Here is a 13,216-nt window from a genome sequence, read left to right as displayed (position 1 = left end):
GTTGGCAACAGTGCTGGAATACCGTAATTATTATAGTAGCCAGATGGAAATCACATTACCGAAATATTTACTCTCGCGGTCTAGGGTATTTACATCATGTCCAGCAGCACAAGTAAGCAGCATAGCACATTATATTATACAATTATAACGTGGCCAAAAGATAAACTAAATGGTACGAAATATGTTTGCGCGTTTTGTAACGTTAGTGTGGTCAAAGCTCCCAGAATCCTCCTCGGCTCGGCTGGCTGTCTGACAGAAGAGGACAGGGGAAGGAGAAGATGGCGACTGCCTATCTGACTCACCAGCAGAAGGTGCTGCGGCTCTACAAGAAGTCCCTGAGGCACCTGGAGTCCTGGTGCATCTTCAGGTCAGTCAACACAACACGGCCTGTTCAAATAACATCTAGCAGGCGTGTCACCTGTCTGCCTGGGCTAGCAGTTAGCGTTAAATGCTAACTGTGCTGCCGCCTGGGCTAGCAGCTAAATGCTAACCGGGTCACTGATGGAGACTTTCTGGATAACACTCAGAGGCCATTTACACCTGGCGCTAACATGCGTTTTCTGTGATCAGATTGCAACCAGATTGTGTTTTATCACTTGAAATGCCAGGTGTAAACACCCCCAAAACGCATTGAAGAAGGATTGCAATCTGATCGGCCAAACCACCTCCGGAGGTGCCGAGGTGGTCAGGGATGCATTGTGTACACATTGAACACAAGTGTAAATGCAATGTGCCCTCTCAATCTGGATACACCAACTTTATGCGGATTGAGAGGACAACCATTTCTGCAATCAGATTGCAGAAAACACATGTTAACGCCAGGTGTAAATGGAATCTCAGTCACTATGGTGCTAGCTAGAGATAACCCATCGACTCCTGTCAAACTGTCGTGGACTCGTTGCACATCCATGGGGCTGCTTAACATGGACACAGTCTAGTTTGCCTGCTGGCCAATCAAGTCAACTGACACTAGTTGACTCTGTCTCAATATGAAAAGTCGTTTTATCAGATTTATAAACGTAGCGTTACACTACTTTAAAGAGGATACATTGCAGTTCTAATGTGACATGCTGTGTGTGGCCTGGTTTAGTGTTAGTGTTAAGGGCAGTTTAAATGTTACAGCGATGCATGATTGTCGTTAAGGTACTGATGTGTATGCATAACACTCTTCTTAACTAACTTTTGTAGAGCCCTTCAAACGTAAACAAACAAAAAAAAACGTGTCTTCTTTTTTACATCTTAAAGTCATATACCTGAGTCCTGAACATCCGTAGCAGTCTGTGCTTGTTTGGTGGCAGACCTGAACCAGAGTTGCAGAGGACGGACTGGATGATGGCGGTGTAGAACTAGAACAGCAGCTCCTGGGGCAGTTTGTACTTCTTGAGCTGGCAAAGTACATCCTCTGCTGTGCCTTCTTGATGATTGTGACTACATTGGACTCCCACTTTAGGTTCTGGGAGATTGTGGATCCCAGGAACTTGTAGGCTTCCGCTGTAGACACAGTGCTGCTGAGTATGTTGAGGGGCGGTAGTGGTGGGGGGGCTCCTCCTGATCGATTGTTTGGTCTATAAAATGTCAGAAAATGATGAAAAATGTGGATCAGTGCTGCCCAAAGCCCAAGATGATGTCCTCAAGTGTCTTGTTTTGTCCACAACACAAAGATATTCAGTTGACTGTCATAGAGGAATAAAGAAACCAGAAAATAATCACATTTAAGAAGCTGGACTCAGTAATGTTACGTGTGTTTTGTGTTAGTCTGAGACTCACTCATGAAGTGGAGATTGACCAGATTAATCGTCAATGAAAATAATCATTATTTTCAGCCCTAGTAGCAATGTCATTGGCTGCTAGAATGTAAACCAATTAAAGTCTAAATAATATAATTGAATTGGAGAAATTGTGATGGCGTCTCATGTGTGGAGCTAATATATCACCATTCATTGTTCTCCTCCCCGATATGTTTTTTTTTTTTGTGATCAAATTTTTATAAAATTTTGTCAAATGAAGATCATAACAGTGGTACCATAAATAGTACAAGGAGTCATATGCATACAAACAGCAATTGACGGACTATATTCATATCACCATTGCCTTGCAAAGAAAAAAATAAATGTTATAAAGGAGTGAAAACAAAAAAAAACATGAGGGAAGCAGACAAACAAAACAATTAAAAAAAAGTACAAGTACACTAAAAATATGGACACTAGAAATGTGTATATGTGTAGATCTTATATCCTATCAGAGTGACACCTTAGATCTGAACAAGAGAGTCTGGGTTTGAGAGAGAACCAAAAAGGATGTCCCAGGCCTCTACAGTTGATGCCCGCGCTTTATGAGTTACAGCTAACGATCTTGTATTATTGTACAATGTATTATTGACACATTTTTGTTTTTGCTATATATTGAATGTGGTTATAATTGATATGGTGCTTTGCTGTGGCTCTGGTTTTGGTGTTAACAGGGACAAGTACCGGTTCTATGCCGTCACGCTGCGCGCTCGCTTCGATGACAGCAAGACTGAGAAGGACCTGGTGAAGGCCACCATGCTGCTGAAGGCTGGGGAGGAGGAGTTCTGGGCCAACCAGCACCCACAGCCCTACATCTTCCCCGACTCCCCAGGAGGAACGTCGTATGAGAGATACGAGTGCTACAAGGTAACACAGATAGGGCTTTCACACCGGCAGGGCTCCGTGCCGGTTCCGGTTCCCGAACCCAAATTTGAACCGGCCGGCGCGTTCAGACCGAAAAAAGATAATTGGTTCGGAACCTGAAAAGTTGGTTCTCAGCGGAACCAAAAAAAGAGTTTTTTTTTTCTTGGGAACCGTGACATCATCAGTGGGCGTGTCTCATTCTAGGCTGTGAAAACGAGCAGGAAGGAGAAGAAGGCAGTGACAACATGGAGAAAAATAATTTGCATAGATGAAGAGAAGAGCGCTGCGTGGACTTAAAAATATGAGAGCCAGGTGCACGTGGATGGGTTAACTTAAAGTAGTTAATAGAAAAATAAAGTTTGTCTCCCGCAAAAAAAAAACCTTTGTGGAGAGTGGAAGAGAGCAAACCTTAAAAAATCCCACAGCAACACTGGTCTTTGTAGTAGAAATTTTTTAAAAAGCCTTTATTTTAAACATGGCTATAGATTAAAAAACACAGATAATTTGCAGTCGTCTGCTGAGGAAACCAAATGTTTAGTGGTGATTTGGGCATCTACCGAATTTCAAGAAAAGCTAGAAAGCAGTACAAGAAAGAGCAAGTCGTATGCCGAACTTGCGGAAGAGATGGCCAAGGCTGGGTTCACTCGAACGCCAGACCAAATAATTAATCAACTTAAAAAACTGAAGAAGGACTACCGAATAATGTCCTCCCACTTTGGCTCCGCTTAAACTGGTGTGAACACGGGCTGGTTCGCCAGAAAGTTTCAAGTTTCAAGTTTCAATACTTTATTGCCATTCAACATCGTTGATAGGAATTTGGTTTAGTGAGCTCAATCACAGAACACAGCAAAACATGAAGACATACAATTCCCCTCACACACTGTACGATGCACACATTCCGACAAAAAAAAAAAAAAAAAAAAAAAAAAAAACTTCTTACGGAAGTCCACGACTACTTCTTTTGTTTTGGAGGCATTCAACTCCAAGTTGTTAGCTGCACACCATACTGCTAATGCTGAGACCTCATTCCTGTAAGCTGTTTCATTGTTGTTAGAGATAAGCCCCACCAATGTGGTATCATCGGCAAACTTAAACATTTTAACAGACGAGGAGTGGGAAACACAGTCGTTTGTGTAGATAGAGTACAACAAAGGGGACAAAACGCAACCCTGGGGGGCCCCAGTATTAACAGTCAGAGACTTGGAGAGCTTATTACCAACTCTGACCACCTGCGTCCTCCCCTGCAGGAAGTTCACTATCCAATTACACAGGGATTTTTGGACTCCTAGTTGAAGAAGTTTGTCTTGCAGCCTGGATGGTAAGATCGTATTAAATGCAGAGCTGTAGTCAACAAACAGGACTCTGGCATACGTGGCTGGTGCCTCAAGATGTTGGAAAACTGAGTGCAAGCATAGTGACACTGCATCGTCAACAGACCTTTTCGCCCTGTATGCAAACTGATAGGGCTCGAGAACAACAGCATCAGACAAGTGATTACAGACAAGGCGCTCAAAGACTTTCATTATTACAGATGTTAGCGCGACAGGTCTGTAGTCATTCAAACAGTTAGGATTGGATTTTTTGGGCACAGGGACAATAACAGCAGTCTTAAAACATGCGGGGACCCTCTGCTCTGAAAGAGACCGGTTAAAAATGTGAGTTAAAATAGGCGCCAGGCCATCTGCACACCCTTTCAGGGTAGCAGGTGAGATGAGGTCAGGGCCTGCAGCCTTCCTAGTATTCTGCTTACGCAGAAGGTTCCTAACCTCATGCTCAGTGATCACAAAAGGAGGTGTAGCATCCTCAGGAGGCGGTGAAGAAAGATGAGGCAGAGGGGCTGAGCTGGTGTCAAATCTGCAGTAGAATTTATTCAGCTCATCAGGCAAATTAGGGTCAGGATCTATGGTGACCGATTTTGTTTTATAGTTAGTAATTAACTGCATGCCTTTCCACATGCTCCTGTTGTCATTAGAGTTTAGCTTACTTTCAAGTTTGTTTTTATACTGTATCTTGGCTCTACTCACTGCCTTCTTTAGTTCATACTTGCATGCTTTGTAGAGATCAGTGTCGCCTGATTTAAAAGCAACATTTTTCTTCTTCCATAGATCTTTGATGCCCTTACTGAACCATGGTTTATTATTACTATAGACTGTAACTGACTTAGATGGGATACAAACATCTTCAACAAATTTTATATAAGATGTGACCGCATCGGTAAAAGAGTCCAAATCATTATTTGCCTCTTTAAATGTGTCCCAGTTTGTTGACAGAAGACAGTCATTCAACCTGTCAATGTTCTCAGGAGACCACTGCTTGACCATCCTCTTGCAAGGCTTCACAGTCTTTAGTCTCTGGCGATATTTGGGGATCAGAAAGACCGTGTTGTGATCGGATTCTCCGAGTGGAGCTCTCACCACTGTGTGAAAGGCCCGTGAGATGACACAGAGACATTGGTCGAGTGTTTTGTTGCCTCTCGTAGCAGCAGAGATCTGCTCCTTGTAGCTTGGAAGTACTTTCCTCAGGCGTACATGATTAAAATCGCCCAACACCAGAATTACCGAGTCTGGGTTAGAGTTTTCTAGGTCCATGATATGGGTCGCAAGCTGCTGAGCGGCAGCCATGGCTGAAGCCTGAGGAGGAATGTAGACCGCTACCAGGATATAACATGCAAATTCCCTGGGTGCATAAAATGGCCGACATTTGATAGTCAGTGTCTCGAGTTCTACAGTACATGACTGTGATGAAATAGCAACGTTGGTACACCACCTTTGGTTAACGTAGAAGCAGACGCCGCCACCCCGTTGTTTCTGCGACTCTGTAGTTCGGTCTGCACGGAGTAGGGTGAAGCCCTCCAGCTGCAACGCCGAGTCAGGTATACCGGAGTTGAGCCATGTCTCTGTGAAGCACATAGCCGAACAATCCGCGTAGTCCTTCCTTGAAGTGATTAACATGGCCAACTCGTCCAGCTTGTTGGGTAAAGATCGCACATTTGAGAGTATCATACTCGGTAATGAAGTCCGGTACCTGCGCTTTCTGTGCCGCACAAGAACGCCAGCCCTACTCCCACGTTTCCTGGGCACATGAGCATGGGAGCTGGCCGGGCTGGGCTGTCGAACAAAGTCACTGGATGTAAAGAGCAACTCAGGCTTCAATCCTTCTTTCATCACAGAGCGAATCCTTAGAAGCTCTATCCTTTCATACTTGACGGGGGAATACACACTCTCAACAGAACATGTAAAAAAGACACAAACAAACAGAGTGAGCAACACCATGTCGCCATGGGACGGCGCCATCTTGCAACCAATCAGCAATCAGCTGATTGCTGACTCCCAAGGCACCAAGGCTCTGAAATGTAATGAAGTGTAAACGTAAGAAATCAAATAAAAGTATAATTGTATTTCTACTGGCTGTTTCTGTGCAAAGCGAACAGAAACTCGTATCATATTGGACTATTCAACTGAAAAGATCCCCTCTAAACATGTTTTAAGATGTATAAAGGCTACACTTTGATTAATAATTTGTGTGATATGGTTTCTTCGCAAAAAAGGTGCACATAATGCGTGAAAGCTGGGAGAGCGCGATACGAGAGAGACAAAGAACGTTACATCATTTTTGTCTGTTGTGCAGTAACCCATTGATACCTGATGCAGCATTTGCGTGTATATCCCTCATTTGTGTGTGTATCCCTTTAAGACCACGAACCGCTTAAAGGGATACACGCACAAATGCTGCATCAGGTATCAATGGGTTAAAACTCAAGTAACTCGCCTGTTTTGAAAATGTAAGGAGTAGAAAGTACAGATATTTGTGTTAAAATGTAGGGAGTAAAAGTAAAAAAGTTGTAAATAAATACTCTGTAACATACAGAGGCGTGAAAATCCTACTTACAGGGATACGCCAACATTTTGAGAGTTTAGGCCATTTTTTTTATTTATTATTTTATGATTTATGATATCCTAGTTAATCTAGTTGATCTATCCACCAGGACCTTGAGTTCATATTTCGTTCCCTCTCATGTTTCATGTTTTGGAATGACAATAAATATCCTTGAACCTTGAACTTGAACCTTGATTTGCCATATTGCCTATATTAAAACTAGAACGTACATGGCTTAATTTTCAATCTGCGTGCCGTACAGACTGTGTTAGAGCGATCACCAGGGGTGAAAGTGGATAGAAATTCTTGCTGGTACGACTACGCCAACCTTCATCACGTCATTGTTCTCCTCCCACCCCAGCTTCATGCGTCCCTGAACACACGCATATCTTTTGAATACCTGTACGTACGGTGTAGAAAGAAATGAGAAACACCTGACATCATGTAGTCTATATAGCAAAGGATTGATTTAAATGGTGCAAGTTAGTAGCCTACTTAATTCACCTGTATACAGTGTGGCACAATTGTGCTTGTGCTTTCAGTAAAACCAATGGTAAAGTAAAGGCGAAGATGAGTTATGCAAAGGACAAATAATATTAGGGATGCACGATATATCGGCAATCATATCGGTATCGGCCGATGTTAGTCATTTTTTAACATATCGGTCATATCGGTATCGGTCAGATGTTGCAATGTTAATATCGGTTATCATTATCAGCCAAATTCTTCACATTGATATGAAATAATGCAGTAAATCTATGATTTATGGGCTTTTCCAAAGGCTTTGCAAATAAAGAAATGCATAACTTTTTCAAATTCAGTGTTAACATGTTTTTCAGTATGTACAAAATGTGATGATCATAAAAATGTGGTTTTATACAGATCATATCGACATCGGTAAATATTGGTTATCGGCCATAACAGCAATGTTAATATTGGTTATCGGCATCGGCCAAAATTTTCATATTGGTGCATCCCTAAATAATATGAAAATGAATAAGCAAGAATATGAAAATGGATTAAAAAAGGCACATTTTAAAAGCATTTTTTTCTTCTAGAAGTCCGTCTGGGAACGTGAATATGTACAGTAACCTAAGTAAATGACTGAGAATTACTGCTTGGATGCTTTTGTGTCTCTGTCAGGTCCCAGAGTGGGTGCTGGATCACTGGCACCCTGACGAGAAGGCCATGTACCCTGACTACTTCTCCAAGAGGGAGCAGTGGAAGAGACTGAGGGAGCAGAGCTGGGACAGAGAGGTTGGCTGCACACCGTCTCTGTCTGTCTTGTCCGTCAACGTGGCCATAAAACATTCGATTCTTTCCCCCTCCGTTGTTATTTTTGGTGAAATGTTTTATGGTCACTCACGATACAGTAGGTGGCGGGTCGGTTTTGTTCCAGCCTTAAAACTCGTTATATAAGATTTTTTCAAAATGTCTATGGAGAAAATGAATGGGGAAGCACATATTAACTCAGTCTGTAAATCTCATGTAAATTCATATTTATCATCCACAGAACACTTCACCACTCATGTACATATTGTATATATTGACTCGATTTGATTGCACTTGCAACTTTGTGATTGTCTTCAGTTATCTTCCTACTTCTTAGCTCTGTATATTGATGTGACCGCTACGCTGCATACAGGCACTAAGACAAATTCCTCGTATGTAACTTGCATACTGTGGCAATAATAAAAGTGATTCTGATTCTGAAACAAATACACGCCCGGGCTATAGAGAGCCGCAGAAACGAGTCCGGAAATCATCGATGCTAACAGTCCTGGTTCTTCACTGTTTTCGCCTATGGGAGTTTTGAATGGGTTTTTGGCGCGATGCTTCTAATAATCTCTCTGGGCAACGCTGGCTTAATCAAACGCGAACCAGTGTTTAGTAATATCATCTTCACACATGAGGACCACTTTTACGAGTTTTGAAGCTTTTACGTGCCGTTAAAAGGGCAGCTAGCTAGCAAACGGCTAAATGAGACTACACTTTTGAGTCGATGGGGATATATACGTCGCAATAACGTCACCACTTCAAAGGACGAACATGGAAATTCTCTTTCCCTCACCTGGTTCAGCCCTGTTCAGCCCGGGGTAATCAGTGCACACATCAACAACAGTCCAGGTTGAGTGGTGACGTGACGTGGAAGCCTATGCGACACTGTGTGTAGTTCTGGATTAGCTTAGCTCGAGCTTTTTACTTCTAGGGCTCGCATTTACGCTTCAAAACTCATAAAAGTGGTCCTCATGTGTGAAGATTATCCGACGGAACTCTGGTTCGCGTTTGATTAATCTTGCGTTTCCCAGAGACCGTATTTGAAGCATCGCGGCAAAAACCCATTCAAAAATCCCATAGACAGAAACAGTGAAGAACCAGTAAGTCCAGGGCTTCCGCGTTCTGACTACAAATATACGTCATCCCTGCGGCTCTCTATTAATTTAAGTTTTACGGTGAATGATTTTACTGTGAATCATGTGCTGCAGTATCCTGTAAGCAGACGGTAGTAAATGACACAGCTTTTTCTCCTTAACCCCCTCCCTCCCCAGGTGGCCCAGCTGCAGGCAGAGACCCCGGCCGGCGGGCCCAGGACGGAGGCTCTTCCCCCGGCCCGTGCCGAGGGCGATCTCCCCCCCCTGTGGTGGCAGTACGTCACCCGGCCCCGGGAGCGCCCCACATAAACACCACCACCGCCGCCCATCATCTCTATATAAGGTGACTGGATCCTTATATGGCGGCAGGTGTGATTTGACCATCTGGGGAAACAGTCACAACAACAATGGCCGTCTATCTGTATAGAACTATAGTGTTATGGGAGTTGTAGTTTTTTCTTTTCTTTGGACAGGTCTTGTAGAAAACAACCTGCCGAGTTCGCGGAGATGCTGTATGAGAACACTTGTTCCAATAAATTAATATACGATGAAAATATTCTGATTGGTGTAAAGTATGTTTCATTTATTCATACTGTTTGACGTGTGAACTTTGGATCACAGCGCACTCCGTCACAGAACATCATCTGATATAATAGTGGTATTTGTGTATTTTTCGGAAAACCTTGGAATCATTTAATAGAAATATGCTGAGGAAAAAAAAATCATCATGAAAACTGGCTTAGAGTTCCTGGGCCAAGGTTCTGCTATGAAAAAGAAATGCTTAGTTCAGTGATTCCCAAAATGTGGGCCACAGCCCCTACTGGTGGGCTGTGGAGGTATTGCAGGTGGGCTGCAAGTGGTCCGCCAACACTCGCGGCAAAACAAATGGCTGTGGCAGACTCATTTCTAAGTCTACAGACAACGGAAGATGCTGGTATATGACACTAGAAGATCTAAGGCATCTGTTGGTACCAACCATGTCATGCTCTCTTGTTGGGAAGGGGGCAAGATGCTCCAAAGTTTTGCTAAATTTTGGGGAGGGAAGAACTATTTCAAAGGGGTCCTTTAACCACTCAGCCCAATTTATCTGAAAATGGGTTATCTGGGTACCCACCAGTCTCCCCTTTATACATCAAGTTAAGTAGCATTTTTCACAGCCTAAATAGCTTGTGGATTGATTTCTTTCTGGTGTTGCTCATCACCGTTAGTTTCAACAAATGTGTTGTGCAAATACCAGTGTTGGGGGTAACTCATTACAAAAGTAACATATTACATGTAATATATTACTTTTAGCAGTAACTTAGTAATATAACTTATTACTTTTAGGATGTCAGTAATATTATACCAGTTACTTTGTCAAGTAACTCAAGTTACAAATTGAGTTAAAACATTTTTAATCAAGGCATATTTAAATAAAGATACAATCATTTCCTAATCAAATTTTCAGTCTGTTTTTATGCAAATAACCACTACAGATGACAATAACAAAGGAAAAGAACAACATTTTGAATTTTGGATTGTTTACACTGACTTCAAGGCGGTTGACATAATTTTTCGGGATGGTTCCGGGGCGGCGATGTCATTCTGCTGCTGCTGTTGTTTTGGTGAAAGTAATGCAAAAGTAGTGTAATAAGTAACAAGTTACTCTACACAGACAGTAATATTGTAAAGTAACTTATTACTTTCAAATGAGAGTAACTAGTAATATGTAGTATATTACATTTTGAAAGTAACTTGCCCAACACTGGCAAATACATCTGGGCCCAGTTGCACAAAGCACCTTAGGTTAAGATTTCCCTTAGGGTCAGAGTTAAAGTGTCCCTAAAATAGAATCGGCTGCACAAAACAGCCTTACATCTTGTGCTTAGGTTTTCCTTAAAATGTTTAACCTTATGGAGAAGATTTAAAGGTGTTTTATGCAGCCGATTCTATTTTATGGACACCTTAACTCTGACCCTAAGGGAAATCTTAACCTAAGGTGCTTTGTGCAACTGGGCCCTGATGACTAAGGGGGAGAAAATGTTGGCAATCTGGCTTTTGGGTATATTGCCTCAATTTCTGTATGTGGTCGGATTACTAATTTGCTGTATGTCCAAGTTCACATTCTCTGTTAATGACATTAAAAATTGTATAGGGGAATAATACATCATCTTAGTCTGGTGTGTTGATCAGAGTTGTGGTTCAAGGGTTGGGTGGGCCCGGGAAGATTTTCACATTTCAAAGTGGGGCCACGGCATTCTTAAATTTGGGAAGTTGCATGTCCCGTTCGGGAAACTTGAATGAGTATGATTCAAAGTTGGACTTATTACTCATATAGCATAGGCTTGTTTATTCCCATTCACCCCATCTGCTGCATCCCAGCTGAATTATCATCTAGATAAGCTGCAAAAGGATGCAGAGAAAAAAATGAAAGGATAGAATTGGTCCTTACACACCTTTACTACAAATTGATATTTGAGCGTATTACTTTATTGAATATCATTTGAATCTGTCCCAATAGCAGTGATAATAATTGTAGGTTCCTGAAATATTTCTGCCATACAAAAAAGGGATTATGTTTTTTCAGTGTTTACTCATGCTGGGGGGAAAAAGATCAGTCTTCACTTAAACTTCTCAGTCAATGTATGACTGTGTTAGTGGAAATGGCAGTAGCCAATGGTAGTAACTGATTGATCAGCCGGTACAAACCGCCCAGTAACTGCCAACAGTGTATTTTTCTTCTGAAGACAAAAGTCTGAAAATTAATTCGATATTTTCCCCTTTTTTCCTTTTTGGTAGAGACCCAAGTGTGTTTGTGGCCACTCTGCGCTGTACCCCGGCTCACCACTAGATAGCAGTGTAATCCTACTATTGCATCTAATGACAAGCAAGACCTGTACTAATGTGGATGAGGCCCTTTCTCATACAGATACCACAGGTCTGTCATATGAGGACCAGGACTATTCTCATACAGATATCACAGGTCTGTCATAGGTTGAGGCCACGTCACGTCATAGACACTGGTTTAGCTGGCTCAGCCTGGCTGGGGGCGTGGTAAGGGTGGGGTAAAAACCCCCGTTCTATCCATTCAGCAAAGTTAGAATTTAGCTGCTAGCCCAGCCCAGGCAGACACGATCGGGGATTTAACCACCGCAGTAAACGCACATCTGAGCAGACGTCTTGTGTTCTGCTCTAGAATCCCCAAACCTGTAGTTTAGAGCCGCAGCACCGTCTTTTGGTGAGTCAGCCCATGAGATATATGGGCGGTTTTACCCCACTCGCGCGCCAGCCGTTTAACATTTTGTGGGCGTTCCCAGACATGCGGACTGTCTCTATATGAGGACCAGGACTATTCTAATACAGATATCACAGGTCTGTCATATGAGGACCAGGACTATTCTCATACAGATATCACTGGTCTGTCATATCCTCATATGACCAGGACTACATTTCTGAACCATAGGCTTGAAATAATACCAAAAGTATTTTCAGAGGTTCGAATATAGCCTATGACATACCGCTAAACCGTTTCTTTTCCTGGCTCATGACTCTATTAGTGTAAACACTGTACACTGTAAACTTTACAGTGTACATTGTTTACACTGTAAACAATCGCTATGACACTCATGATACACATAGTAGAAATATTGTGCTCATTTCTAGCTCGCACGCTCACACGTTCCATGCTTCGCTCATGTGCAGTTGAGGAATGGTGGAGCAATTGTGCGCCATGCGGAACTCCTCCGTCTTATTATAGTAGTCAGATCTGGGCAAAGATGTGGATACATAACACTTTTCATGCTAATATGTCCAGCAGAAGACAATCAAATCTGAGCCATTTAAATCAGAGACGGATTTGTGTAGTTTATCACTGACTCTTTTCCAAAGCTGTGTTGCAGGGTGGAGTACCAGATCTCACATAGATCTGGTTATTTACCGTGAGTATCCTTTAGCGTTATTCAATCCACTCCTTCACCGAGAAGTGAATGCTGCTCAATCAGGCGTGTGGGTGTGTTTGTTTTGATGTTGTTGTTCTGTCGGTAACTGAACGCTGCTGCTGCTGTCTGCCCAGGTTCTCCTTTAGTCTATTGTAAATGAGATCCCTAATCTCACTGGCAGTAACCTGGATAAATAAAGCTTAAAGCCCCTACAAAGCAGCTCTGTGTGTTATAGGGGTGTAGCTGGTACAGAGTGTTCAACTGGAACACAACACTTGGACACTGTGCTCCCTGTTCTAACAGGGGAAAAAACTAAACTAGTTTCATAGCTTTACTGTAGTCAGTCCGTCCAGGAAATTGTGATTGCAATAATTAATGCAAATTCAACCAATCTCTGCAA

General features: G+C 42.4%; 1 protein-coding gene across 1 annotated transcript; it reads left to right on the top strand.

Annotated features, from left to right (window-relative positions):
- Positions 1-246: 246 nt before the first annotated feature.
- Positions 247-9,470, top strand: LOC310798749 (NADH dehydrogenase [ubiquinone] 1 beta subcomplex subunit 9-like). Its single transcript, XM_083661304.1, has 4 exons — positions 247-367; positions 2,462-2,654; positions 7,671-7,784; positions 9,077-9,470. Exons 1-4 carry the CDS (start codon positions 279-281, stop codon positions 9,206-9,208), a joined length of 528 nt encoding a protein of 175 aa, XP_083517430.1. The 5' UTR covers positions 247-278; the 3' UTR covers positions 9,209-9,470.
- The last annotated feature ends 3,746 nt before the right edge of the window (positions 9,471-13,216 follow it).

This window comes from Poromitra crassiceps (genome assembly GCF_964638095.1).
Source record: "Poromitra crassiceps genome assembly, chromosome: 26".
Lineage (NCBI taxonomy): Eukaryota > Metazoa > Chordata > Actinopteri > Beryciformes > Melamphaidae > Poromitra > Poromitra crassiceps.
Note: the sequence above shows the minus strand (reverse complement) of the source record. Positions and strands in the feature narration are given on the sequence as shown.

Excerpts from the sequence above, each read along its gene's own strand:
- LOC310798749 (XM_083661304.1), top strand. The coding sequence starts at position 279 with ATGGCGACTGCCTATCTGACTCACCAGCAGAAGGTGCTGCGGCTCTAC. Across the intron at positions 368-2,461 it reads GAGTCCTGGTGCATCTTCAG|GGACAAGTACCGGTTCTATG; the intron begins GTCAGTCAACAC and ends TGGTGTTAACAG. Across the intron at positions 2,655-7,670 it reads AGAGATACGAGTGCTACAAG|GTCCCAGAGTGGGTGCTGGA; the intron begins GTAACACAGATA and ends TGTCTCTGTCAG.